The 27481-nt window shown below is 32.2% G+C and overlaps 6 protein-coding genes across 6 annotated transcripts in view; 2 read left to right on the top strand and 4 right to left on the bottom strand.

Annotated features, from left to right (window-relative positions):
- Positions 1-3815: 3815 nt before the first annotated feature.
- LOC135960212 (craniofacial development protein 1) lies at positions 3816-5462 on the bottom strand. Its single transcript, XM_065511447.1, has 2 exons — positions 4532-5462; positions 3816-4458 (listed from the first exon to the last, which is right to left on the bottom strand). Exons 1-2 carry the CDS (start codon positions 5410-5412, stop codon positions 4365-4367), a joined length of 975 nt encoding a protein of 324 aa, XP_065367519.1. The 5' UTR covers positions 5413-5462; the 3' UTR covers positions 3816-4364.
- Positions 5463-7231: 1769 nt separating this feature from the next.
- Positions 7232-11110, bottom strand: Hip1 (Huntingtin interacting protein 1). Its single transcript, XM_065510496.1, has one exon. The coding sequence runs from the start codon at positions 10944-10946 to the stop codon at positions 7650-7652; it is 3297 nt and encodes a 1098-aa protein (XP_065366568.1). The 5' UTR covers positions 10947-11110; the 3' UTR covers positions 7232-7649.
- A 2119-nt stretch (positions 11111-13229) lies between these two features.
- On the top strand, positions 13230-14749 carry LOC135960383 (nuclear receptor 2C2-associated protein). The gene is made up of 4 exons (XM_065511661.1): positions 13230-13355; positions 13414-13504; positions 13575-14126; positions 14195-14749. Exons 1-3 carry the CDS (start codon positions 13255-13257, stop codon positions 13869-13871), a joined length of 489 nt encoding a protein of 162 aa, XP_065367733.1. The 5' UTR covers positions 13230-13254; the 3' UTR covers positions 13872-14126; positions 14195-14749.
- Positions 14195-14749, top strand: RpL38 (ribosomal protein L38). The gene has a single exon (XM_065511662.1). It carries the CDS (start codon positions 14195-14197, stop codon positions 14405-14407), a length of 213 nt encoding a protein of 70 aa, XP_065367734.1. The 3' UTR covers positions 14408-14749.
- Positions 14750-16791: 2042 nt separating this feature from the next.
- Positions 16792-18235, bottom strand: LOC135960914 (uncharacterized). Its single transcript, XM_065512317.1, has 2 exons — positions 17647-18235; positions 16792-17570 (listed from the first exon to the last, which is right to left on the bottom strand). Exons 1-2 carry the CDS (start codon positions 18094-18096, stop codon positions 16893-16895), a joined length of 1128 nt encoding a protein of 375 aa, XP_065368389.1. The 5' UTR covers positions 18097-18235; the 3' UTR covers positions 16792-16892.
- Positions 18236-19896: 1661 nt separating this feature from the next.
- LOC135961416 (golgin subfamily B member 1-like) overlaps positions 19897-27481 on the bottom strand; it is a 57486-nt gene continuing 49901 nt past the window's right edge. Inside the window, exons 4-6 of the mRNA XM_065512915.1 lie at positions 22600-25333; positions 21438-21630; positions 19897-21371 (exon numbers count right to left, since the gene is read on the bottom strand). Coding sequence (XP_065368987.1) covers positions 20608-21371; positions 21438-21630; positions 22600-25333 — 3691 coding nt within the window. The 3' untranslated portion in view covers positions 19897-20607. The remainder of the gene's footprint in view (positions 21372-21437; positions 21631-22599; positions 25334-27481) is intronic.

The raw sequence follows: 27481 nt of genomic DNA, 5'->3' as shown, positions 1-27481 counted from the left end.
TATCGAAAATTTATGGATTTAAACGAATCATTTGATTGACAAGAAATCATAACGAATCTATTTTATCTGTGTAGAAATAATGCTGTAACTTTAAGAAACTTATAAAAAAATTCACGGAAATTTCTAAAATACATATTCCCGGAATTAGGAACCCTAAAACCAATGTATGTATATCAAATTTATGACCTTTCTAAGGAACCAAGACATTCCACTTTAACGCATAATACCCCTTTCCATGTACTCAATATTGTCCTATTTTTCAAAAAATATCAAAGGCGAATTACAGCATTCCAGGTCGAATGAGCTATCGTATCGAAAAATTAAATAAACTAAATTTTAAAATAAGAATATTACGTTGAATTTTACTCAATATCGAATGCGGTAATTCGGCACCTGACTAATTGTAAGTGAAAACTTCTTCACTTACGAAGATTTTAACTAATTTTTTTCATCTTGCTTAATTGTGAAAGCTTGCATTATTCCTTGCTCTTGCATTATTCCAATTCCAGGAATTGCACCGATCGGCCTAAAAGTTCTTTCTGTCTTTAATTTTTAATCGATTCCACCACTATGCATTTAATGAATATAATGCATGGCCAATAAAATATTATTTCTGTTTTTGGAATGAATATATGGCTAAAATAAAATAACATTAATAACGACATAAAAAGCAATGAGCGCAACGATTGCGACGAAAACTTCAAGTTGTTGTTGTTATTATTATTGCTGCTGCTACTACACTGTTGTTGTAATTGCAGCACACCAGCAAACACATACACTCCGTCACAATTTAACACTCACACACACTCGCGCTCACGTTTTAATAAAAACAAATAATAACGGCAGTTACTTTTATTTGAAAATATTTATTTATTTAGTTACACTTTATTATTAATTTTGGTTATTTTTGGCTAAAACCAAAAAAAAAAATAAATAAATTGAAAATTAATGTTTAAATTCGTACTCAACGACAAGCAGCCAGTTAAAAACATACAAACTGACTAAATAAATGAATGAATGGTGTGTATAAATTTTCTTTAATTTTTTTTTTATTTTTTTGTGAATATGATTTTTTTTTATTTTGTATTTAATACGTTTTAAAACCCTCTTTTAAACTAAGTTATCAAACTTTCACCACAGAAAAATAAAATTCACAAAAACAACCAAACCAACAACTTAAAGAAAAAAACACTAATTATTTTTCATTTGAAATCAATAGCACTTTTTTGGGGAAAAATTTCAATAATCTTTTCTTTTTTTAATTTAATAAATTTTATTAAATTTAAAAATATTTAACAATTATGTAAATAATTAACCTTTATAAATATTTATTTTATTAAATTTACTTTTAAATTTTCATTTAAGTTTTCAAATTTCGTTTTGCCGCTTTTTTGTAGTTTCTCTAAGCCAAGACGTATTGCAACTGACTTTGACGTTGTCCACCGTTAAAAGTTACTAAAGTTTTGTTTATTTTTTATTTTTTTTTCAAACAATATTTTTGGCCACAATTGAGTTTTTTTCTTTATATTTTTTTCAACACCGTTTCCTCGTTGCGCTTTAGTTGGTACGCGTAGATTCGTTTAGCTCTAAGCTTGTTTCAATACTGCAAAAGTAGTTTTTTTAGTTAGTAACTTAAATATAAAAGTCGTTTCTTTCTCTCTCTGGTGTTATTTGAATTCCTGCTCATATTTTATTTTTTTTTGTTAAGCTTAACTTTAAGTTTTAAATTTTATGCTGCAGATTTTGTTAATAGAGCGCGCCGCTTATCTTTGTGTAGAGAAGAGCATAATAATAAAAACCCCTTAAACGTCATGTAAATGAGCAAAAATTGAAATGTTTAGCGTTTTTTGTTTACTTGTTTGAGTTTCTTTCTGGTTTATACACGTGCTATTTTGTTTTTGTTCCGGTCTCAAGTGAAATGTTGTTATTAACCCATTAAAGCAATGATGCTTCTTAAAGTGGAATGTAGGTTATGCTCAATTTTTAATTTGCAACAGGGATAAAACAGGATATTTCATGTATTTTTGTGGTCATAATTTATTACAGCCAAATATCTGGACAGATTTAACTAATTGTTTTTTAATGTCAGCAAAAGTTTTTACATAAATAAAAATTGCGCACGTCCACCAATACGAGCACTTATTAAATGCATCTGCAAAATACATCGGTCTGTGATCAATCATATTTCAGATCAAAATTCGATTACTTATATAAAAACTCTCAATAGCTTAAATCGATAATAACTTGCCCAATAAAAATATCTAAATTCGCTAATAACTTGGACAATAAGCGTTGAATCAAGAAAAGGAGCTCGATCTGTGATCACTCATATTTCTGACCAAAAATTGATTTTTTATATAAAAACTCAAAATATCTAAATTCGCTAATAACTTGGTCAATAAGCGTTGAATCAAGAAAAGGACCTCGATCTGTGATCACTCATATTTCTGAACAAAATTCGATTTTTTGTATAAAAACTCTAAATATCTAAATTCGCTAATAACTTGGCCAATAAGCGTTGAATCAAGAAAAGGAACTCGATATGTGATCACTCATATTTCTGATCAAAAATCTACTTTTTATATAAAAACTCAAAATATCAATAAGCATTTAATCAAGAAAAGGAGCTCGATCTGTGATCACTCATATTTCTGACCAAAAATCGATTTTTTATATAAAAACTCAAAATATCTAAATTCACTACTAACTTGGCCAATAAGCGTTGAATCAAGAAAAGGAGCTCGATCTGTGATCACTCATATTTCTGACCAAAAATCGATTTTTTATATAAGAACTCAAAATATCTAAATTCGCTAATAACTTGACCAATAAGCGTTGAATCAAGAAAAGGAGCTCGATCTGTGATCACTCATATTTCTGACCAAAAATCGATTTTTTATATAAAAACTCAAAATATCTAAATTCACTAATAACTTGGCCAATAAGCGTTGAATCAAGAAAAGGAACTCGATCTGTGATCACTCATATTTCTGATCAAAAATCTACTTTTTATATAAAAACTCAAAATATCAATAAGCATTTAATCAAGAAAAGGAGCTCGATCTGTGATCACTCATATTTCTGACCAAAAATCGATTTCTTATATAAAAACTCAAAATATCTAAATTCAATACTAACTTGGCCAATAAGCGTTGAATCAAGAAAAGGAGCTCGATCTGTGATCACTCATATTTCTGACCAAAAATCGATTTTTTATATAAGAACTCAAAATATCTAAATTCGCTAATAACTTGACCAATAAGCGTTTAATCAAGAAAAAAACTCGATCAGTGATCACTCATATTTCTGACCAAAAAACGATTTTTTATATAAAAACTCAAAATATCTAAATTCACTAATAACTTGGCCAATAAGCGTTGAATCAAGAAAAGGAGCTCGATCTGTGATCACTCATATTTCTCATCAAAAATCGACTTTTTATATAAAAACTCAAAATATCAATAAGCATTTAATCAAGAAAAGGAGCTCGATTTGTGATCACTAATTTTTCAGACCAAAATTCGATTACTTATATAAAAACTCAAAATATGTACATTGATTTACATGTATTCTGTTGTTGCAAGGTTTTTGACAACAAACTTAGGTTCTTTGTCTCTCAGTAGCGCTTCTATGTATATTTTATTCTATGTCCCATATGAATAAAAATTATCATTCTAATAAGTTTTTTTTTTCTTAACTATTTTTACCCTTTTCAAACCGCTTCTCAAAAATTGTGGTTTCCATTGATTGCATTTAAGCTAAGAAATAACCAGACGTCGTTAAAACAGGGCTAATTTTCAAAAAAATTCACAATGTTTTTATATTGTTCTAATATATTATTTTTATTAATAACATTTATGTATGTTTTACCATCAATAATACAGAAAAAATTTCAAAGTTGTAAAAATTCGCTCAGATTATTTAAATATTTCACGAAATAAGAGTGAAAACGAAAAAAGTACATAGTCACTTTTACTTCCTTTAAAAATTGTTTATATGTATAATTAAAATTTTTCTTATGCAGAATAAATTACAATATAAATTATTATAATTATAAATTAAATTATATGTGTTAAAAATCGAGTTTGTTCAAATAAAAATTTGCTGATACTAAAGATTAAGCTTATTTCTTCAAATATTTAAACAATCTTAACGTACATTGCGGCAAATTCCTAGTTTTTTAGGTATACAATTAAACTTAAAAAGGTAATGGAATATTTCAAATGAAATACAATCGAATATTTATAAAAATAGTAGGTAATGAATGATTGTACATAATTGGTAATTTAGAGACTAATAGTAGATTTAATTTCATATAGTAGTTAGTGTATAAGGAAATTTAAAACATAATCAATTCAAACGAATTAAAGAGGACGCCTGGTAGTTTGCCGTAGATTCTTTTCGATTTCAAACTGTCGTAAATCGGTACGTTGTAAAAAGTCCTGACGTTCCAAATAGCTAAAAATTAAAAAAAGCGATATATGTAATGATAAATCATGGTTTATAATTTGTATTAGTAGTTACAACTTACCCATCCTTGCCTTTGTTAAATGTTTGTAATTGTTCATCTATGCCTTCGGTTTGTTTGAAACTCTTCCAGTCCATTTGGGATTTTTCTAAAACCGATAATTTCTTCTTTTTCCCCAGTTGATTCAGTACAGAGCCTAGTCCGACCCCCGAGCTTGTGGCGGCCGTTGGTAGAGTTCTTTTTATACCCACACCAGGCATTATTCTACTAAATGGTTGCTTCTTAGCTGGTGGTATAGCAGCAGCTTTATTTTCTTTAATACTAGAAGCATCTATTACACGTTCAATGTGTACTTCTTCACCAGCAAAATCTACAACTTCAGTAACTACGATTTTATTTTGTTCTACTTTTGGTGCTAAACTTGTAGGTGGTGGTGTTTCCTTAGTAACTTTAGCCTTTTCACTGGTGATTTTGTCACTACTACTAGAGGAACTTGGTTTATCTTCAACTTTGGAAGGCTTGTTTGTAGAGGTAGTCGCCGTCGGTTTGACATCATTCAGAAAATCTGCCCACAGTGCATTCGTACGGGATTTATCTTCATCATCTGATACTAATTCATCTTTTTCCAAAGTTTTTCCTTTGCCATTTGTATCAGCTTCATTTGTCTGTCTTGTTGCTCTCCTTGATGCATGTGAGGCCTCATCGTCATCATCTTCTGATTCCTCCTCATGGATGGCTTTAGATTTTTTCTTTTTATGTACTTTTTTTGTTTCCCTTTTTCGTTTTACTGGCTTTTCCGTATCGTTTGTAGCATCAGCTAGTTCCTCATTAGACTCACAATCTTCTTCATCTTCACTGACTGGCGAGTCGACCGCTAAGTTGTCTGGTTGGAAATCCTCATCACTTTCATCTGTATCGGAGGCATAATCTTGTTCTTTATTCATTTTGATTGTTTAATTAAAATACTACAAAAGGGAATCTCTAGAAAGCGTTTAAAAAAAGTATAACAATTTTATGTTGTTTGCACGCGAAAAATCTATTTTTTTGACGAGTCGTCTGGCTTTTTTAAATATCTACCAGTATTGCCAGATTGTTCAAATTACTCCGGCTCATTTGGCTCACGTCAAACACAATATACACACACACCATGCATTTCTTATGGTACTGATTGGTTGAAGACCCCCCATTTCTTATTACGAAAAACTCAATATAAAAAAAATGGTTTTGCTCATGTCAGCGACTCACGACGTGGGCAGCGCAGTGGCGTCGGCTCACATAGTGTGATGCCATACGCCAGTGTTGCCATACTGCAGCATCTACACTGAGGAATTGCCATAACACTGAGTTACCAGATGATGCTGTGTTCACAGGGTTGCATTTTGTTTGCCATGGCACGCTGAAAATTTAAAACCGACACAATGGGCCAATTATTTTAAATATTTCATAGCTAATTTATATAAAATATCCGTTTCAAAAGATTGCTGCTCTTGCTTAATTTAGCATATTATGGAAAATTGTTCAAAATTGTATCTATTCATTCCAGTAATGAAATAAAATGAGAAAACGTACTCAAAAAATATTCTCGATCCAAGAAAAATTATATTAATAATCAATTAATATTCAGCCCAATTATGAATAAAAATTCCCCGTAAGTTTTTCGCCTTACCTTACCTATTTTTCCTATTCAAATTCAATGGAAAAAACTCCCGGGGAACAAACTCCAACGGAATTTTTTACTCATAATATTTTTTTACATGGAAAATAATCAGCTTCCAAAAAAGATTTTTAAATTTATTAGTGAAACAAATTTTATAATAAAAACATTTTGCGGTAAAAAATATCATTCCCGATTTGGACCCATTGTAGGTCCGACTTACGTTATTGCAAAGGTCTTTGAAATATCTGTTATTGGATCTTCATATTGTCTATATTAATGACGTAATAATCCAGATATAGATAAAAAATAGAGTTTGTCCTGGTTTTTTCCTTATATCTTAGCCATTTGTGTGCCGATTGTATCGATTTTAAATAGCAACCGAGCCAGGAGAATTACCGTATGTAGTTATTTGAATATATTCTTGAACGTTATTGATAGCGGAGTCGATATATCCATATCCATCTATCCGTCTGTATATTGAAATCAAGTTTCCGTAGCCCCCAAATTGCTTACATACATGATTCATACATCAACATATCCTCTATAGTCCAACTTATATTGCTATTTTTAATCGGGAAAAAATTTTTAACCCCATTATTTTACAATGCATATAAACATTTTTTCACCAAATTTTATTTTTCATATTTATTTTTTTTTTAAATGTCCATATTACGGAACACGCGCAATATTCATAAATATACATATTCATTGAACTAAATTCAATACAATCCGAAACGATATATTTAATATGAATCCTATTAAATTTCTTTCCAACAATATAAAGACCATTATTAATTTCATAAAAGCAAACAATATTTATAAATAAACAATCGGCAATGGACCACCAGACCTTATACATAATTAAATTAAGTATCCTATCTAACAAAATTTCAATGAATCTAATCGGTTGAACAAACTAGATTAATCAGTAATAACTAGTAGATAAAGCAGTATAGTCGGAGAAAATTCGAAGACTAAAGAATAAAGCAACATCGTCTGCAAAAAGTTTACATATGGCTGTATTAATTAGGGAGATTATTCATATAAATTAAAAATAACACAGGTACAAAGAAAAAATTAATATAACAATAATTAAACACATACTCTTTGTTATTTATTAACCAACAATCAGTTTATTAGTTTAATTAAAAATGTATACAAAAAAATAGAAATAATAACTGGAATTTGTTTTTATAAAACATGAAAAATATACAGAAATATATAAAAAAAAACAAAAACAATTGTACGAAAATATCTAAAAAGTTTAAAAAAATATATGTATGGTATATACTTTTTAAAATGTTAATAACATTTAACACATTCGCCAGAATTTCATTTATAACGAATATTACAAATAACATATACATCAATAGCTATTATTTGATTTTTTTTAAATACTGTTACATAAGTTAATATTGTATATTAATTAAAAGCTATCATTTAATATATATACAAACTATTTGGCTAAACCAAAAACTACCATTTTGCTGTTTAAATTTAATTTAAAATAATCAAAACTTTTATTTAATCATCTTCGGAGCTTTGGTAAAATTTCTTGCGGAATGACATAAGACTTTGCCTTTCATTATCGAGAGCTTGTTCTAATTGCAAAACTTTAATATGCATTTCCATTTCCATGGCTTTCTTTTGGGAAGTCGTTAGTTTTGTCATGTCGATTTCGTTTTTATATTCCAACTTATTACAACCATCTTTGACGGTGGCCACAACGGAACCCGTGGCAAGGGAGACATCACGTGAAGCTTTTGTTAGATCCATAAGTTTCTGACTGTCTTTATTGGCTTTCACCTTGCTAGCTATAACTAGCTGGGCAGTGCTAGCAGCAATTTCCTGGGCAGCAACAATTATTTCAAAGCATTCATTCGATTCCAAAACAATAGCTTTATTGGCGGCATCCACCAGGTAATTGGCACCTTTGGCTACACTTTTAGAGGCTGATATTAGTCCCTCTGTCCACTGGCTATTGCGTTTATAGAAATCCTTTTCGGTCGATTTGCCCTTGCCTCGTACCACAATTTCGTTTTGCAAGTCTCTGGATTTTTTAATAAGATTTATAATGCACTGCATTAGATTGGTGCAAGATTCGAGAATTTTTTCATTAACTTCCAATTTGATGCCCTCGTTTTTGGATTTAGAGTTTTGTTGAATTTCCAGCATTTTTTGTGCTGCATCTTCTATCATTTTATCCATGTCTTTCAGTTCTTGTTGCAACAAATCGGCAATATTTAGATTTTCCGTAAACGAGTTACTCATCAACAGCAATAATTTCTTTAATTCTAGCAATTTGACATCGATCTCTTGTTGACAATGTTTTTGCAATTCATCCACATCTTTTGTATTATCCAGCAGCATTTGGAAGAGTATGATAAAGGAATCACGTGTTTCATGGCCGAGTGAGCGTAAAACTTGACCATTTTCCATATCGGTAGTATTTTCTGCCACCAGAGTAATGTACTCATGCAAAGTTCTTAAAGTTGAAATCAATTCTATACTTGATTTAACAAAGTCCCCTGTTAATCTGGTATTATTACCAATATGCAATTTAAAAGCCTGCAATATATTTTGTAAATGTAAGCTAATAGTGTCAATATTTGTTTCAGCCTGTTGCAGCACCACATTTGCTTCGAATACTTTGTAGGTAAAGTCTGTACTTAAGGAATGCTTGATTGTTTTAATAACGGAAGCTATTATGGTGTCAGTGGCTAAATGAGCTTCAGTTTGTGATTTTTGCAACTGTTCAACTTGTTCATGAACTGTTTTTAATTCAAGATGCAAGTTTTGTTTTTCAGTGTTAATACTATTCAATTGAAGTTCCAACTTTTGTAGAGCAGCTTCATTATTTGTCTGAATATGTAAAAGTTCTTGAATTTTCTGCTGTTTAGTTTGGGAATCCTTTTCGGCAGTTTGTTTAAGAAGTTCGCTTTCGGCGAGATGTGTTTTCATTTGTTCCTCATATTGTTTTATTAAGTTGGTGTGTTCTAGCTGACTTTTTTCGAGTTGTTCTTTATGTTGCGAGAGTTCCGAATTTAGTTGTTCTATGTTCACATCCTTGTTGGCTATAGTTTCTTCATATTGCTGACTTTTTGTTTTTAGAGAAGTATCAATTTCATCTGTTTTGGACACCTGATGTTCTAATTTTCCTTTCAGACCCTGAATTTCAAGTATCAATTGTTGATTATCTTGCTTTTCGTTAACCAAATGCTGGCTATCTTCCTCTAGTTTACTCTTTTGTGTTTCAAACTGATGCAAAAGTATCAAGTGTTCTTCTTGGCTCTTTTGCAGCTGTTCTTTTATTTGGGCCAATTCGCTGTTAAGATTGTCTATGAAATTCTCTTTGTTGGCTAAGGCCTCTTCATATTCTAATGATTTTGTTTTCAAACTTGTATTAAGTTCTTCAGTTTTGTCAGATTTACACAACTTTTCATTTAGATTTTCTATTTCCTCCTTGAGTTTTTCAATTTCTTTCTTTTCAGCTGCCAATTGTTTGGAATCTTCATTGCGCATTCGCAAAAGACCTATATGTTCTTCTCGTAACTTTGTGTACATAGTTTTGATTTTATCAAATTTTTCATCCACTTGTTTAACCTTTTCATCGCTCTGCTTTACTTCCTCTTCCAGTGTAGACATTTTGATTAATTTTTGTTCCATTGTATGGGACATTTCACCCAACTTTTGCTCCAAATTATCCTTGGCATGTAGGGTGCTTTCCAACATGTCCCTTGCTTTGGCCATCTCTCGTTCGAGAGATTCATTTTTTAGTTGATAGTTATTTATTTGATGGGCCAAATTGGCATAGTGTTCCAAAGCCATTTGTTTTTCGCTCAACTCTTCTGTCAGCTGTCTAATAATAAGTTCTTTTTCATCTAAAGCATTTTCAGCCTGGGCATTGTTGTCTGCGGCATTTGCCAAATCAACTAAGCTTTCAATAGTGGGTTCTGGTTCGGGTTCAGGTTCCTGTTGTAAAACCATTACCGGCGCTGTATAATTACCCAAATCAAGTTCCGAAGAGAAATTCGGCGCATTCTCTGGCAAATGTGGCAGTTGAATGACATCAGAGAAATATTGCAGCGGTCTAACACTTTCGTAGAAGGCCTTTAGTTTCTTAAATATTTCGTTAAAGCGATTACGATGACCCATGAGTACATCATGTGGCAAACCGTCATGAAGGCGAAACATTATACGTACACAAATATCGTAGAGAGGATTTGAATCCTGTATTAGAGTTATCAAAGGCGCTAGACGACACTGACCTTGCGGAGTCATCGATGACAGGCGATACGAGTTAATGGCCAGGAAAATTTGTCCCTGCACTTGCAGTATATGCTCCAGGTAATCGAAAACCTCCACACACAACTGAAAATAGAGATTTAAATCGTCGCCTACTGTTCGTGCAAATTCATTAAAGTCGAGTGCTAACGAACCGGGAATGTTTGCATTTTTCTGATGGAACTCTAGTTTATTTACCAAAAGTCTGGTGTACGCCTCAATACACTTACCCACACCATCCTGCAGATGACCCCACATCTTTCCCACCTCCAAGATCAGAGTCTTGTGGGTCTGTGATTGTTTGACCGCACTTTCATGGCCTTCGCGCAACACTTTATGCAGTAAATTACAAAATTTCCAGGCCGTAAATCGATGCTCCATTATCGGCTGGCGCGTGATTACCGCCCAAAAGGGCTTGGCACTCTTCGATCTATGTGTCGCTATGATGACTGATCGGGCGTGTTTCACTTTTAGCGGAGCTTCTGAGGGGCTTAAAGCTTTAGTTATACTTATGTGTAGTTGGTATTCCTTATCCATCTTGACTTTGTTTTTAATTTCCTTTTGTTTTTAATATTATTAATTTTGTATGTTACAAACAAAAGGTACTTTTTCTTGTTTGTGTCTATATCAATAATTATTATGCTAACAAACACCTTATTTATCGATTCCCACACAACAATGAAGAAAATATGTATTTAAAATGTTAGCATTTTCCACCTTTTTATCTTATCGAAATTATTTGTGAAATATTTAATACAAATACAAAATTGTTATTATTACTCACTGAGTGTTGTCAGTATTTTTTCAGTCCTCATCCCCAGTTAACGTTTCTGTATCCCCAAAAATCCTCAACAGCATGTTACTAAAGCCCACTGGGCTTCATATCGAAGCTATGACTAATTATGGATATCGAAGCTATGACTAATTATGGATCGATTCTCATACATTATTACATATTTATAAAACTTATTTTTGCATTAATGTTAAAATAATGAAATTGTGGTGCTATATGACGACATGTTTTGAAGGTATTAAATTATTCTACTAAGCTCTAGTTTATGGGAGTTGCTCCAGCTATACTAAAGACTACCGTCTTATACTATTGTTCATGGTATACTATTGTTCACCACTAATAGTATATCAGAATCTAAGACTATTGCTGTAAATTGTTTTCCTGTTCGTTTTGGGTTATAAGTTTTTTGCAAGTGTCGGAGATGAAAACGCCTTTGTACGGCCAAAAACTAGCTATTAAGAGAATAATTGTTAACGAAACCGCTTTAAAAACCCTACCAAAGGTCAGCTACTCAGAAACGATATTTGATGAAGAGAGTTTTTTTAAAAAAAATTATATCTATCCTAATAGACAATTCAAGCTATTTTATATGATATCAAAACATTTGAGATCGAATAATTATTTTAGGATAATTACGACCAAATTTTTAAGAGATCACGAGATCTAGTTTTATCATAACTCTGGATCAAAGCCGCATTATAATTTGATCCAGAGTTATGGGCTATTATGTATTATTGATATTTATTTAATTTTGTATCTGATTTCAAAATATTTTCCCATAAGATATAAATTACTGAATAATTTAACCCATATGAACTGATATTCAAAACTAATAAAAATCCTTAGCGAAGATGACTCTGACATGAATGAAAATCCTTCTTTCCTACACAGACAAATATTTATAAAGCATAGTCGGTGTTCGATATACACTAGAACTAAAAACGTTTCGCTACAAATGGAAATGTATTCCGCAAAGTCGGTTTTAGACACACCCCAGATTTTAAAGCAATTGCAATATGACCGATGGTGATCTACAAAAACAATTAATCAGGAAATAAGAGCCGTCGGCTAATAAGAATTGATCCTCTATATTCTGTATTACCTGGTAAAAATTTGATTATGTGGCGCCCATAAACTACATTTATTCCAAAATTATATATGGTTTGCTTATTTTATCATATTAAAAATTAGGAACTTTTTCAATAACTTACATTTTATGTCTGGATACCAATAAGAACAATAATTAGTTATAACAAGGTTGGCTACCGATTCGAAACGATTAAAATTTGGATTATATCAATAACGGTATTAAGCCGTAACGGTAATTGCAGTTATTTCGGTTACGGTAGCTTAGGGAAACATTATTTGCTGTATTATTTGTATTTTTATGATTCAAATTAATTATAGAATATCGGTAACGGTACTTACGATTATATCGGTAACGGTAATTGCAATTATTTCGGTAACGGTAGATTAGCGGTAACGATTGTTGAACTGAAAGGATAACCTGGGCAACGGTAGCCAAACTTGAGCGAAAAAGTCCAATACATTATTTAAATTTTAAAATTCTATGAAAATAAAATAGAAAAATATGATATTGTTGGTACATGATGAAATTAACATACAAAATTGAAGGCTGGTTGAAATTTCTTTAATTTATTATCTTACGTTTTAAATAAAATTTCATGGAATAAATACAATTTTTGTGCCTGTTGGTGCTCGTAAAAACAAGATAATGATAAATTGGAGAACAAAAACTTGTTTTTATTTTTAATAGACTTTATTTTACAAGTTTGTTTAAATAACGTTAGCGAAATAATCTATAAACATCTTACCTTTTAACTATTTGAAATCTGTTGCCAATATTGCATTATTGATATATTTGTGATCAATTTCTAATCAAATTTTATAAACTATTGCGAAAATCAATTATTTCAGTAAAGGTTTAAAAAACATTGCAAATTATTTGTTTACATTTGAATGACTTATTAATCTGGCATCCTCTTAAATAATAGTGGCAGCTCTGTGCTAAAAAGTCTCCAACTGTCAAATATGAATCATGATGACATATTGGAGAAATTATTAACAGCTGTAAAACGTAAACAAATACCACAAATCATGGATTTATTAACCAATGAAAAATTTAAATGCAGGTATTTATTAATAATTCTAACATTAAATAATTATTTAAAAAATTGTTCATCATTCCAGCGTTAGTTCAGTGCTAAACAAAGATACCAAACAACATGGTAAACAATTTTTGTACGATCAACAAGATGATACTGCCTGGAGTTCCAATGAGGTACATACAATGAGTAGATTTTATAATTTTGGATTAGTAGTTAACATACATATATAAATTATTATTACAGGGTATACCACAATGGATAGCTATTGAATTTGAAGAATCTCAAACTTTGAAATCATTTAGTTTTCAATTTCAAGGTGGTTTTGCAGCCAAAGAAGCCAAAATTCAAATTCATAAATGTGAGCCAGTGGAAAACAGCTCTATATATGAAGAGCCCTTTTATGCGGAGGATATAAATGCGGTGCAAAACTTTAAGCTTAAAACAGAGCAAACAAATGTAAAAAGAATCAAGTTTTTAATTCAAAATAGTACTGATTTTTTTGGTCGCATTATTGTCTATAATTTAATGATTTTTAAATAAAGTTTTTGATATTTTTATAAAAACCAAACATCTACTCACTTCTAGAGGGCACTAGTGTTGTTAAGTATTACTCTCCACTCTTAATGTCATTTTGACACATACAAATTTTGACAGCCGGATGTTGCAAAAGCGGCCATATTGAAAATCACCTTTCCTTTTCTCTTTCTTTCGAAACGTGGAAAACGTCAACATTGGTTGGTTTTCTCGTATTGTAAATTAATTTTTACAAAAAAATTCTCTACAAATTAAGACAATGTAAGTGAAAACTCATGCAACTATCGCCTCTATGAATGATTTTTTAATTTTTGTTTTATTTTTTCCAGATGCCCCGTGAAATCAAAGAAGTTAAAGATTTCTTGAACAAGGCCCGTCGTACCGATGCTCGTGCCGTCAAGATAAAGAAGAACCCCAACAACACCAAATTCAAGATTCGTTGCTCCCGTTTCTTGTACACCTTGGTCGTCCAAGACAAAGAGAAGGCCGAGAAAATCAAGCAATCCCTTCCCCCAGGCTTGGAAGTTAAGGAAGTCAAGTAAACTGTCTTCCCAAAAGCAAACAGTCCCCAACCTTTTTAGTTGCTAAATATTTTAACATAATGTCTGTCCGGCTGAGGAGGAAGATGCTGTAGAGGATGTGGAGTTGTATAGAACAAATGTGTGATGTGTTGTAGATGAAGCTGATTTGGTGCATGCAAATACAAGTTGTATTTTGTTTATTTTTAAATGCAACTTTTTGTATGTTGCAAGGCAGTGACAATTTGTGATAAACAATTTTACAACACCCTCATGTATTGCCTATGCTGTTATTTTATACTAAAACAACAACAAAAACATCATTAAAAAATACAACAATGTTGTAAATTAAAAAAAAAAACAAAAGTGAATTGTGTTAAAATTATTTATGAACAAATCTGTGGTTATTATGTGCTGTATTATATTCATCATATGCTAACAGTAGTAGCATGCGATATTTTTGGTTTGCGCTTATAGACGAAGAATATGGAACTCGAAATTATAGTTTAGAGCATAAATTATAGAAAAACGTGCCAATTTCAATACCACTTTAATTCAGTGCAAATTAATTAAAGCTCAGATAATGATTTAGAGTTTCCTACAGAGAAAAATTATATTCCAACGAGGATTACATTAGTATAGTTCAGGGAGATAAGCTGAATATCCTACCGGTGTAGTCAGCCCGATAATGAATAAAATTTCACCGGGAGTTTTTTTTTTTCATTTTCCCACATTTCCTATTCAAATTCAATGGGAAACAACTCCCGGGGAATTTTTTAATCATAATTGTGATGAGTATTATCAGGTGCACAATTATTTGATCAAATGATTAACAAATGGGAATTCTGTTACCAGTTTGGAATTAGAATATTAGTAAGTTTGTGTTAGTCTATTTAGAAAAGGAATGTAACAATATGCACCAACAAATTATATTGTACATTTTTATTTTATTACTTTATAATTAATTTGGGTACAATCGTTAACCCATTGCTATAATATGTTTTGTTAAGATAACCTTACGTTCTTTAATTTACTTTAAAAACTCTAAATTGTATATCTTACATCTTTCTTCGAAATCATTAATTACGAATTAATTTATAAGCTTAATTCCATAGTATTGTAGTCGAAATATAATAGTGCTTAAATGTTTCAAAAGAATTTCCTATTTGTCACCTCAGCTGATTATCTTACCGGTTTAGATAATTGTATTAGTTGCACAATTATTTGATGAAATAATTATCAAATGGGAATTCTGTTTCCAGTTTGAAATTAGAATATAAGGTTTGTCTATTCGGAAAAGGAAACTAACAATATGCAGCCGCAAATTATATTGCTAATTTTTATTTTATTACTCTGTAATATCGTCTTGTAATTGAGTGGTACAATCGTAAACCCATTGCTAAAATTTGTTTTGTAAAGATACCCTTACGATCTCGAATCTACTTTAACAACTCTAATTAAATTCAAAATTTGATTTAAAAACGTTTCAATTTAAAATTTTTTATGAATACGGGGGTTCACTTAAATGGTCAAAATGAATTGGCATAAAATGGCTTTAAATTACAATCTTGAACAAATAAATAACTACCATGAATACTAAAGGCCTTATTCATAAACAATTTTTAAATTTAAACGTTTCAAAATTAAATTTTGTATGGAAATTTTACTTATAACATTTAGGGGATTCAAACGGTGTGCTATTAAGTCATAATGTCCTAATATATTATGATAGTTTAAACAACTTGTTGTTGTGGTGCAAACAAAAAAGTGTTATTTTATGATAATTATGACCTAATAGCAGACCGTTTGAATATCCCAACAAATTTTTTACTAAAATGACTTCGATTTGTTAAGCCATGGTATTTTTGCTTATTTTATTGATAATGTTTTAATCAAAATACTTTTTGTCGTCGATTGACTCGACAACATTTTTTAAACGATTTTGTAACTTCACAATTATCACAAGTCGCAGCAATTTATTTAGAAATGATCAACATTTTGATGAATTTAAAATTTAAGATACATGATGGATGTCTAAAGATGGCGTTAAACGAATATATCCATCGATATATTTTGTTATTATAATTAATGTAGTCCAATAGTTAGGGACACATGTATTTTTTTAATATTTTAAAAATTTCAGTCATACATTCATACTTCATGGGTTGAAATGCAGTAGAGGTATTACACTTGATTTCAATAGCATTCTCCAGTGAAAAGGAAACTTGAATTCAAGTCGAACATACAGTTGTATTCCAGCCTTGAATTACAATGAAATACAAATCGTATAAATACTTGAATTTAAGCTTTGAAGTATAGTTTAATTACTTATATTTACGAATAATTCGACAAGAAAAAAATACATGTGATTTATTGTTGGCGCAACCAATAATAACTTGGATGCGATATATTTTGAAATATACATAAGTATTTAATTTTTACTGAAACTTAAATTTGATAACCGTTAATATATTAACCTAAAACTATGTACACTGACAAAATTGCATATTTAATTTATTCTTGAACGATTGCTCATCAAATGATCGTCCTCTTCCCCCACCTCCAACATAGCCTGCATGATTTTTCTTTTGAGACGTTTACGCGAAACTTCTGAATTAAAATTACGAAATTCATTCGCTACTAACTCACCAAAAGCATCCCATTGATCACGTAAAATTTGTGCTGGTCTATTCGATGAACTTGTCGAAGAAATTGAAGATACTACGGGAATTGATAACAAAGGAGATGAGGACGATGTTGCCGTTATAATGTTTGAATGGGAAGTTAAATTATTCGAACTCAATTCTAAGATGGATGAGTCGTCATCAATGTTTATAACATCCGTTTGAGAAGAAGAGGATGCTGATGAAGGCTGAGACTTTATTTTAGCAGCAGATTTTACTAAACTACGTGAAGATAATTCTTGACTGTTGGGCAGTTGTTGTGGAGGTTGATATTTTTGATCATAGATTTCTTCTCGGCAGTTTGTTTGATTAACTTCTATCACTTCATTTTCGAAAGATTGAAAATCATCTGTGATCACCTCTTCAGTTACGTTATCATCATAATGAAATTGTGTTAAGTCTTCTGGATTTGTATTGTTGCTACTGCCACTACTACTGGCCAAAACTGTTGTAACATTTATGTCATCTTCAGAGTTATTAATGTCGAATTTTACACGCAATTTCTAAATAATATGTGGAGAAATATTGTGAAGTTTTCTTTTTAAAATTTTTAAAGCTATGTATATAATTGGCGATTACCTTTGGTTGGAATGTGGTTTGATGACCTCCCGGTCTGGGTTCGATGACATGACGTAAAAACATTAATGACTCAAAGTGACTCCACTTGCAACGTAATTCCATTGCAGTGGCATCATCTATGCTGACACCTGCCTCTTCTATACGTTGTTCCAACTTTTTCATTTCCGTATTGAATTGGTTGCGTAGATTGTGTATCTTTTTGCCAAACTCAAATTTTGGAACATGCAGTGTCGTGCAAATATCCTCTATAGCCTTATTACGTTTATCTTTGCTTTTGTACGATACATGCCAGTGATTCCAAAGACATTCGTGTTTTTTGTAAAGTTCAATTAATTGATTTATCTTTTCTCTGGTCCATACCGAGGTCTTGCGCTGCTGTAGTTGTTGCTGTTGCTGTTGCAACGCCTGTTGCTTTTGTCCCGCTGCTGTTGATGTCTTTTCCACTTTCATTTTTTTTTTGTTTCTTAACGTTAAATCAAATTTGAATATAATTTTATTTCATTGCAAACTAAATTATTCCATTTGTTTTTATTTGTATATTTCACGCGTTTTATAAATGGCTTGCTAGAATAATGTAAACATCTGATTTTTCATAATTCTCTCTCACGCCATTTTGTTTTATTTATCAGTCGCATGGTACAAAAAAGTTGTTAACATTGAGACTAGTGTTGCCAGAGTATAAAATCAATGTAATGGTAGCAAACTGGGAGTTTTGTAAAGATTTTATGACAAAAGTGTAATATATGAAGATTTTGCGTTATTTTAATGATAAACTTGTGATACCCTTAAGAAATATAACTTGGTGTGAACTTAAAGTGAAGAGAAAAAAAGGATCAGGTCCCATAAAGATAATCAAAGATAACTAAAGTTAAAACCCTGTCCAAAGAAAAAAGTAGTATAGACTGGGATTCATATAGTCCCGTTACATAAAAAATGGACAGCCTATTCCCCGGATAAAGCCTAGATCATATCTAGCTATATCGCCCAGTTGATCATGGAATCTTTCTCTTTTCCATTTATGCCTAAGATACTGTAGTCTAGGACAATTACACAGAATATGTTCCTAGTTCCTCAATATCCTCGCACAACCTACAGAAGTCATGTGTGCCCATATCCCGTTTACCAGTGAAGTGTCCAATTAAGCAGTGCCCTGTTATCAATCCTACTAAAGACGTGATAATTTTCCTATCCAACCCAATTGCATCCAACTTTGGCCAAATATTCCTGGACACCTTGTAATCCGACCTACTACTCCAGGATTGTTTCGTGGAGTCCCGGAATATTTCGAAGATCAACCTATAATAGTGGCATATAGGAGGTTTAACTTCCCCGTCCCTACTAATATAAACCAGATCCGGACCCAATCTGGCCAGTTCATCTGCTATCTCATTCCCCTGTATGCCCTGGAAACCAACACAATCTGACCAATTTGACGTACCTACTACCTGCTTTGGTCTTATCAGAGAAACTCAGAGTCTAAGCAAGTTCCTAGCCGCCACATATTCCTCAATTGGCAGTAAGTTAAGGATTATATCCAATGCTGCCTGTGGTGTACTAGTGACGCCAATGGAAGCATCACTTTACTGAGTATCGTCCTATAACTGATTTTTCTCATTGGCTACATCTGGCAGAGTAAGCTCAAGGCCGTCTATTTTCACCCACCCTACCCTAACACTATCTTCATAACCTCAGATTCAAAGATCTTGAGAATGGAGTTCACCGCTAGTAACCATAATCGGGGAGACAATACTCCACGCAGAGGTGTACCCCTAGTAACCCCGTTTTCTTATCCTGTCATCCCCTAGGCTTGAGTTGATTATCCTGCTACCAAGCATCGAAACTATGCAACTCACTAACGACTCTCGTTTTGCATGTATCCTAATATTATTCAAGGCTCCTTCTATATATAAAAACGCAAAAATTATAAGGCATTGATTCAAAATTAATAACTGAATTTGATAGAAATTCATCGCACTACTTCAAAACGACCCAGTTTTTATTTCGAAATTTATATCGATGGCGAATGATGATATTTTAACAGCATTTTTAAAACTCCAATTTCCATTTTTTAAATTATTATTTTTCGTTCTACTTTTAATGAGACTCTTAAAAATGTATATAAACGACCCTCGTAAATTTAAACAAAGATAATTGGGATAATTTTTCAGTTTTTTGTAGATTTTCCAAAAATTTTTAAATCGAAAGTCCACTGATTTATTTTGATGCGTTTGAATTTAAGTAAAACAAAAATTTAAAAATATAAAATTTCTTGTTGTTTTTATTAATTAAAAATAAAATTAACGCCTTCTTCGTTTCGTATAGCAATTTAATAAAAGGTTGTAACTAAAATTAAATACATGCTATTTGTTCGTTATTTTAAAACTTATCAAGAGATACAAAAGACAAAATTAACATGTTTTTTTTTTCTTAAACTAAAAGAAAAAAACCAAATAATATATGTATGTAAGGTATAAATATCGTAACTAAATTAAAAATTAATTTATTTAAAAAATATTTGTACGAAATCGAATAAAATTGTTATTAGCAATTTTATTAATAAAAGAAACTAAGAGAATTATGTATGCATGTAAATATGTATAATTAAAATCTATAAGTACAGACAAACATTAATACATATTATGGTTATTCAAAAACTTAAATAAGATTTTTTATTTGTTAGTTTGCTCAAATATGGTTTGAATATTTATTAAAAATAAAACTCTCAAGCCCAATGGGTAACAACAAATTTAAAAATCGTATTTAATGTTGTGAAAACCTGTTTAATTTAAGGATAATAAAACAAAACAAAACTAAAATTAAGTACATGTTTTTAAATTATTTCAAAAATGAAAAGAAAAAAACATAAAAATGGCATTTTAAATTCATAGACAATAATTTGTCTTCAAGCCTAGTTTAGATACATTCAAATCAAATAAAGATTTTACTATAAATATGAAAAAATTATGTACACGTTTGAACGGCATTTGCGGTGGCGTTATTTACAATAACACTTTCTTGGGAATCAGTTTCAATTCTTGTAGTTTGATTCAATACTGTATACTCCTGTTTTGTTTCATTTACGCAATATGTTTGATCGTCTTCATTGAATGTTTCCACCAATACTGATGATGACTGTAACTCTGTCAACTCTTCTGTTTTTCCCTCAGTTTCACTTTCCTCAATATGCGATGATGCGTCCTCTACTTGATGATTGACTTCATTTTCCTCTTCTATGGTTTCATCCTGCTCCTCCTCTGCATCAATTGTGCCACCTTCTTCCAGTAACACTTCTTTGGCTATTGCTACAATATTTTTATTTATCATTTCCTCGACCATTAAATGCAAAACTTCCGATTCTTCGCGATGAAAATTACACCAACGATCATCTTCATCATACATCTCCTGTATGATTATTTTACCGATGTGATCTTGTTTGGCACGTTGACCATATACCGAATAGATTTGTGTACGTTTCGGTTGGATTTTATCCATGGCCAAACAAGAACGTACCTCCTTGTAGATGGCATCTTGTATGCAACGCAAACGATTGGGTGGATTGAAAAAGGCCAATTGGCTGTGGAAATTTGTTGGATCTCCATCTCGTAAGATTTCACCATGTTCTTCGAGATATTCCCGACAGATATGTAGAATAATACGTTCATAGATGTTGGTGATTTGTTCATCCATGACAGAGGGAAGTTTTTCGCCATCTTCATTGGAATATTCTGAAAGAAAGAAAATGATTTTGTTTCAAAAATATTGAAAATTTTATAGTTTTATCTCATACATACCAGTCTTTAAAAGTTCACAGTACAATTCATGGGTTCTTCGAAAGGTAATGTCCTTTATACGTTCTTCGGAAGGGAAAATTGTTGTCATAGGACTACCATGGGCAGGTGGTACGTAAGGAGGAGGTGGTTTGTTGGGTATCTCACGTACATACATATACGGCACAGCTGTAACATGTTCATATTGTTTTAAATGCTGCAAAGAATAATAAAAATATTTCATGGAGGATTTTAATAATTCTTTATATACTTTCAAATTCTATAATGTTTGGTATACAAGTTTTCCAGGGCCCTTCTTATTAACAACAACAAGTAAGAGAGCTATATTCGGCTGTGCCGAACATTATATACCCTTCACCAAATTATACTTCAAAATACAAATTTTACATATTTTTAGGTAAACAAATTTTTTTTTTAATTTTTTTTTTCGAATTGATAATTAAAATTTAATTTTTATTTTAATATTTTACATTTAAAATTTTTTTTTTATATTTAAAATTTTTTTTTTTGAATTTTGAAATTTTTTTTGGTGAAAAAAAATTCCGTTTTTTTTTTCTCCGAATTTGACCCATTGTAGTTCTAACTTACTATGGTCTAATATACGTCGTTGCAAAAGTCTTTGAAATATCTATCATTAGATATTCATATTGTCTATATTAATGACTTAGTAATCCAGACATAGGTCAAAAATCGAGGTTGTCCTGATTTTTTCCTCATATCTCAGCCATTTGTGGACCGATTTTGCTGATTTTAAATAGGAAACTTTTCAAAAGCATGTCTGACAGAATTATTGAAGATTTGGATCCCGAAGATATCTGGGGTCTTCATACAATTTATTTCAACAAACAGATGGACAGACAGATAGACGGACATATCTTAATCGACTCCGCTATCTATAAGGATCCAGAATAAATATACTTTATAAGGTCGGAAAATTATATTGTGGAAATTACAAACGGAATGATTATCTTATATATACCCTTCTCACGAAGTTGAAGGGTATAAAAATGGAAGTTTGAACCTTGAACAACATTTTTCGAGCCACATACAATTCTTTATAACCTTAAAGAACACGTGTACCAAGTTTTAACAAATTTAGGCCAGGTACGTTTTTTCTGTGAGTCGTACAATATACATGTATGTGAAATAATTTGATTTAATTTACCTCATTATCCAAAATAAGTTGATGGCGTCTTAATTCCAATTCATTAATTATATCGGGCATAAGATGATTACTGCCATTCTGAGTAGATGTTGTTGCCGATGTTGCTGCAGATGATGGAGGAGGAGGTGGTGGTGGTGGCAAGGGTGGAGGTGGTGGTAGTAATTCTCTATCTGGACTAGGTTTTTGAGGTTTTACACTCGTCGTTGTTAAGGATTTTGTTATGTTCGTTGATGATGAAGCCTTCATGTCTTCGGTATTATAAGTTTTATCTGTAGCTTCGGCGCTTACATCAATATCATCTTCTTTAGATGTGGACTTTGATGATACCTCATCGTTCTCATCATCTATAGTGTCAGCTGTAGTTTCAAAAGTCGGTATAGTTATGTCCTCAATATGAGTAACATTACTTAAATCCGATTCAAAATCAGCTTCATATGTATCTAAAATACGATTTTCCGACATTGATGGCGTTTTATTTTGTGTAGACGACGTATTGGCATTGTCGTTTACAAATGTTTTTGAATTTGTCGAATTCAGGGAGGTTGAAGGGCCTGAATGTGAGTACAAAGGTGTAGTTGAAGAGGATTCTTTGGTCTCGTTGTTTTCTCTGTCATCCTCTTTCGTATAGGTTTTGGAGGTTATAGTTTTATGCTGCAATGAATTTGTATGAAGTGTTGATGTTCCGGGTGAGGAATGCTTATCAGTGGTAATGTTTTCAAAGTTAAAGGAATATGAGGAGGCATCTGTACTCAAGTTAGATTCATCATTTGTATTTACTATGGCTTCATCTATGGATTTGTTTTGCGAATGAGAATGCGTGACGGATTCATAGGAGGGTAGAGCATTCATTTGTGAAAGTTGTGTTACTGCAGCAGATATTTCTTCCAATTTAGATGAAATTTCTTTGGCTTTTGTCGCCGAATCAGAGCCAACTTGTGCGGAAAATGTTGATGTCTGCTTTGAGGGAAATGACGAGGCCGTCGAGTCTTTTGTTATCGACTTAGTTTTTAATGTTGGCGAAGATTTTGAATCTTCTGTAATTGTGGCGATATCAGAAGAAGTTTGCTGGGATGTTACTATACCTACAGAACATATAACAGAGGTTCGTGTGGGTTCAGTAACCTGTTGTAAGTCTTTTGGAGTTTCGTTTTGTTTGATTTCTCGATGATTAGCTGTTTGAGGGATGGGATTTGTTTGTCTTAAGTCTGTGTGATCCGTTTGCGTTTCTGTTGAAGGAATGTATGATATTTCCACTATGGAAGATTTTGATCTTTGGTGCTGTTCGGACGCGTCAAAAGATCGTGCTGAATCATTAGTGGTTATACTCGAATTTGATTGACTAGCTATAGTTGCTATATTCTTTTGACTAGTTGTTGTTTTATCTGCCTTAAACTTTGGTACCTCGGAAATTTCAGTATCACTTAAACTGCGCTGCAGACCTCCTCCGGACGCCAAGTGTCTGCCGCCCGACGACGTTCGTATACGTTGGCTTAGAGCTAAAAACATTTGTACATTGTTTTCCAGACGGCTAGACGTTTTAACATCTTCAGGAGTTGGTTGTTCCGAAGTTGTTTCTGATGATGCACTCGAATTTAATAGGACTTGAGCTTTGAAATTTTGCTCCGCCACACTGGGACTATAATTACCTTGTTGCGTTGCATTGGCTTGGGAGTTATTAGCAGACTCCTCTTCAGGTTCAGAGTGTCCTGAACTAAAATTCAAATTTAACACAGGTACTTCTATAGCTCTGCTGTTCTCATCTGTTACTGATAATTGTACTGGAGCCGTGGGACTTGCACTAGAACTCAAATTGGAAGCACTCTTTTCTAAAAGCTCTTGAGCAATACGTTCCTCATCTTCGGCAAAGTCTCTTAAAACCGCCATTTTGGCCTCTTCATACAGACGTTCCAAATCACTTTTGCACAATTTGTAACGACGACTTGGTTCAAATTTCTCTAGTTGCTGTGACGTTAAACGTTTCCATAGCTTATTTAGTTTCATGCCAGTGGTGCGTACAAAATCGACTTCTTGCGTGGCAACACTTGATACTGTATCTTCATTCTCGTTATTAGTTTGGCCCATAACACCAGACGTTGTACTAGATGCGGATATGTGCGATAATTCTCTTAAGCTCTTGTCGATTTCCTTAAGACGTTTTTCCATTTTACGCGCACGTGAGGCGCGCTTCTTCTCTGGCGTTTTAATAGCTGAGCTGGCGGCTTGATCGTGCGCAGTTGGACTTGTGGCTGGTTGTGTGGGTGTCAACTTTTCCGTAGTCGCTGAACTTGTAGTAGTTTGCAATTTTGGCTGTTGTTGTTCCACCATATGTGGAACATTATTGTAACTTAAGAGTTGACGTTCCAAATTCAGGACCTCAGCTTCTTCTTCGTCCAGACGTTGATGCCATTGCATTAGACGCTCCACGTGTTCTCGACGTTTTCTCAGGTCGTCTTCGCGCTTCTTTAAGAGCTCTTCTAGAGCCTGAGAAGATTCCAACTCATAAGTGGCTCTCAATATGGGCGTAGCACTAAGAGCATTTTCGGTTTTAATCGTTTGTGGGCCTAAAGATTTCGGCTTTGTCAGTAGTGGAGGTCCAGTTGAGGACAATCTTTGCTTTTTATGTTTTGTTGGCGTATTGTGTAGACTATTTGTTTTATGGCCTCCAGTTGGTAGATCATTTGCTGCAGTTACTGTTGCAGCTGCTTTATTGTTTGTTGTCGTAGTGTATAATAATCTGCAATTAAAGTAAAAATTGTTATTTTCTTTGAATTATGTACATATTTATTTCTTTAACAATTTTATCTAAAAAATGTTCTGACAATAGATAATTTAAAATAATTTAGCACAAAAAATTTAGATAAGATACTAAAGATAATTTTTGCATTAATCATGTTTTGCTTTAAGTCAGTTATTTGATGGTTTCATGCTTTGTTTATCTATTTTCTCGTTTAAACTAACTGTTCCCAATGTCTTCAAAGTTGAGTGATTGCAGGTATATTTTCAGGGTGTTGAATTTCGTTTAAATAGAAGTTTGCTGGTGAGAAACTGGTAGATTTCCAATTACAGGAAATAGTTGGTATGAGGGTTAATTGCATTGCGTTTATGTAGTATTAACTGACCCGGTTAGCTTCGCCACCCCAAAAATGCGGTATTTACAATAGATGGTGTATGTTCTGAACGCGAATTGTGTTTTTAATAACTTATCAGGCCTGTCACACATTTCTTTCGGAATGGTTTCAATTCCGTAGTTTTTATTCCGATCGATTTCGTTTTAGGTTCTTCAGATTCCCGTAATTTGTTAATACAAAACATACATATTTAATAATTCTATATTTCAGATTTTAATTTGACAGCATTTTTTTATATTACAACAAAAGTGGAGTTTTTTGGCACAGAAATTGATTAAAATTTTAAGAAAAACAAATAATTATAAACAAATATTAATTCCACTTTGAAAACTGAAAGCGGTTTCATTCCGAAAGCAATTTTCGTTTTACGTTTTGTGAAGAAGCAAATTACGGAATTAATTCCACTTTTGATCGGAATGGAATTCTTTGACAGGCCTGTGTATGTAATTTTGAAGTGTACACATCTGTTATTTATTCTCACTTAGTTAATGAATATTATAGTATAAACAACAAAGTTTTTTTTTTGCTTCGGAAATGTCGAATTTTTTACCAATACATCGTCATATGCGGGAAGTTTTGCTTTACTTCTTTAATTTGAAAAAATCGGTTTCAACGTGCGGGATATGGTTTGTTCGGTTTAGAAGTGCTGACAAAGATAGACCAGCCAAAAATTTTTGAAGACCAACAATTGGAGGCATTATGTTAGGTTTCATGGATAGCAACTCTTCAAGCAGCTCACTTGGGTCCATTCAAAACTGATCCTATTGTGATACCCAAGGGGTAAACATCTGGGTATTAATTATACGTCCATTGTTTCCAGGCTAAACCAACCAGATTCTCTGATGAAAGAGTAGATTCGTTTAAGACTCAACCTTGATAGCTCATCTAAGCATGATAGGAATCCTAGGATGCGTTCCCTCAGGTTTATCAGAGCCGGACATTGGCAGAATAGGTGGGACACCGTCTCCTCCTCTTCTTCATTATGACAGCTCCTACAGTATTCATTGTACCGTAGGCCTAATCTCCTAGCATGTGTTCCAATCGACAGCAAAGCCAAATATCCATGGCGCTAAGGTAATTCTCTGTAATTGGTGGGAGCAAAGGGGTCTTATAAATTATGAGCTGCTGAAATATAACAAGAACATCACAGCGAACCTGTACCGAACCCAACTGATTCGTTGGAAGCAATACCAGTTAAAAACTATTGAGAATGAAGTGGTTGGGAAGTTTTGCCTCAGCCACCTTATACTCCAGACCATGCCCCGCCCGACTACTATTTCTTTCGATCGACATAGTTTCTACATGTAGCAAATACATGCCTGCTAATTTTAAAAGTAGGTGAAGATGCATTTTTGATTTAGAAGACATAAGGTTTCCTAAACCATTGAATTACCAAAAATCCGTTCTTATTGGATAAAATTTCATTGTTGAAAAATTAGTACTTTTTTGAAAAACATACGAAAAATTTGAAGACTCTGGGAAATGTCAGTGTCACCATAGAAACCATAATTTATTTATCGCAATTATGTATAATTAATTATTAAACTGCATATTTCAGCAGTATTTCACTTTAGCTTAAAACATTTATATTTACAAATATTTATTAACTAAATAACTATAATTATTTAGTAATAAGTACTTTGCAACAATGTCACCATCGTTACAATTGCATTACTTTTTACTAATCTTAAAACTAGTTCAGGGTCTATTCTAAAACTTAAAAAAATGCATTTTTGTTTTAACTAATGTTTGTT

Source organism: Calliphora vicina, chromosome 5, assembly GCF_958450345.1.
Source record: "Calliphora vicina chromosome 5, idCalVici1.1, whole genome shotgun sequence".
Classification (NCBI taxonomy): domain Eukaryota; kingdom Metazoa; phylum Arthropoda; class Insecta; order Diptera; family Calliphoridae; genus Calliphora; species Calliphora vicina.
Note: the sequence above shows the minus strand (reverse complement) of the source record. Positions and strands in the feature narration are given on the sequence as shown.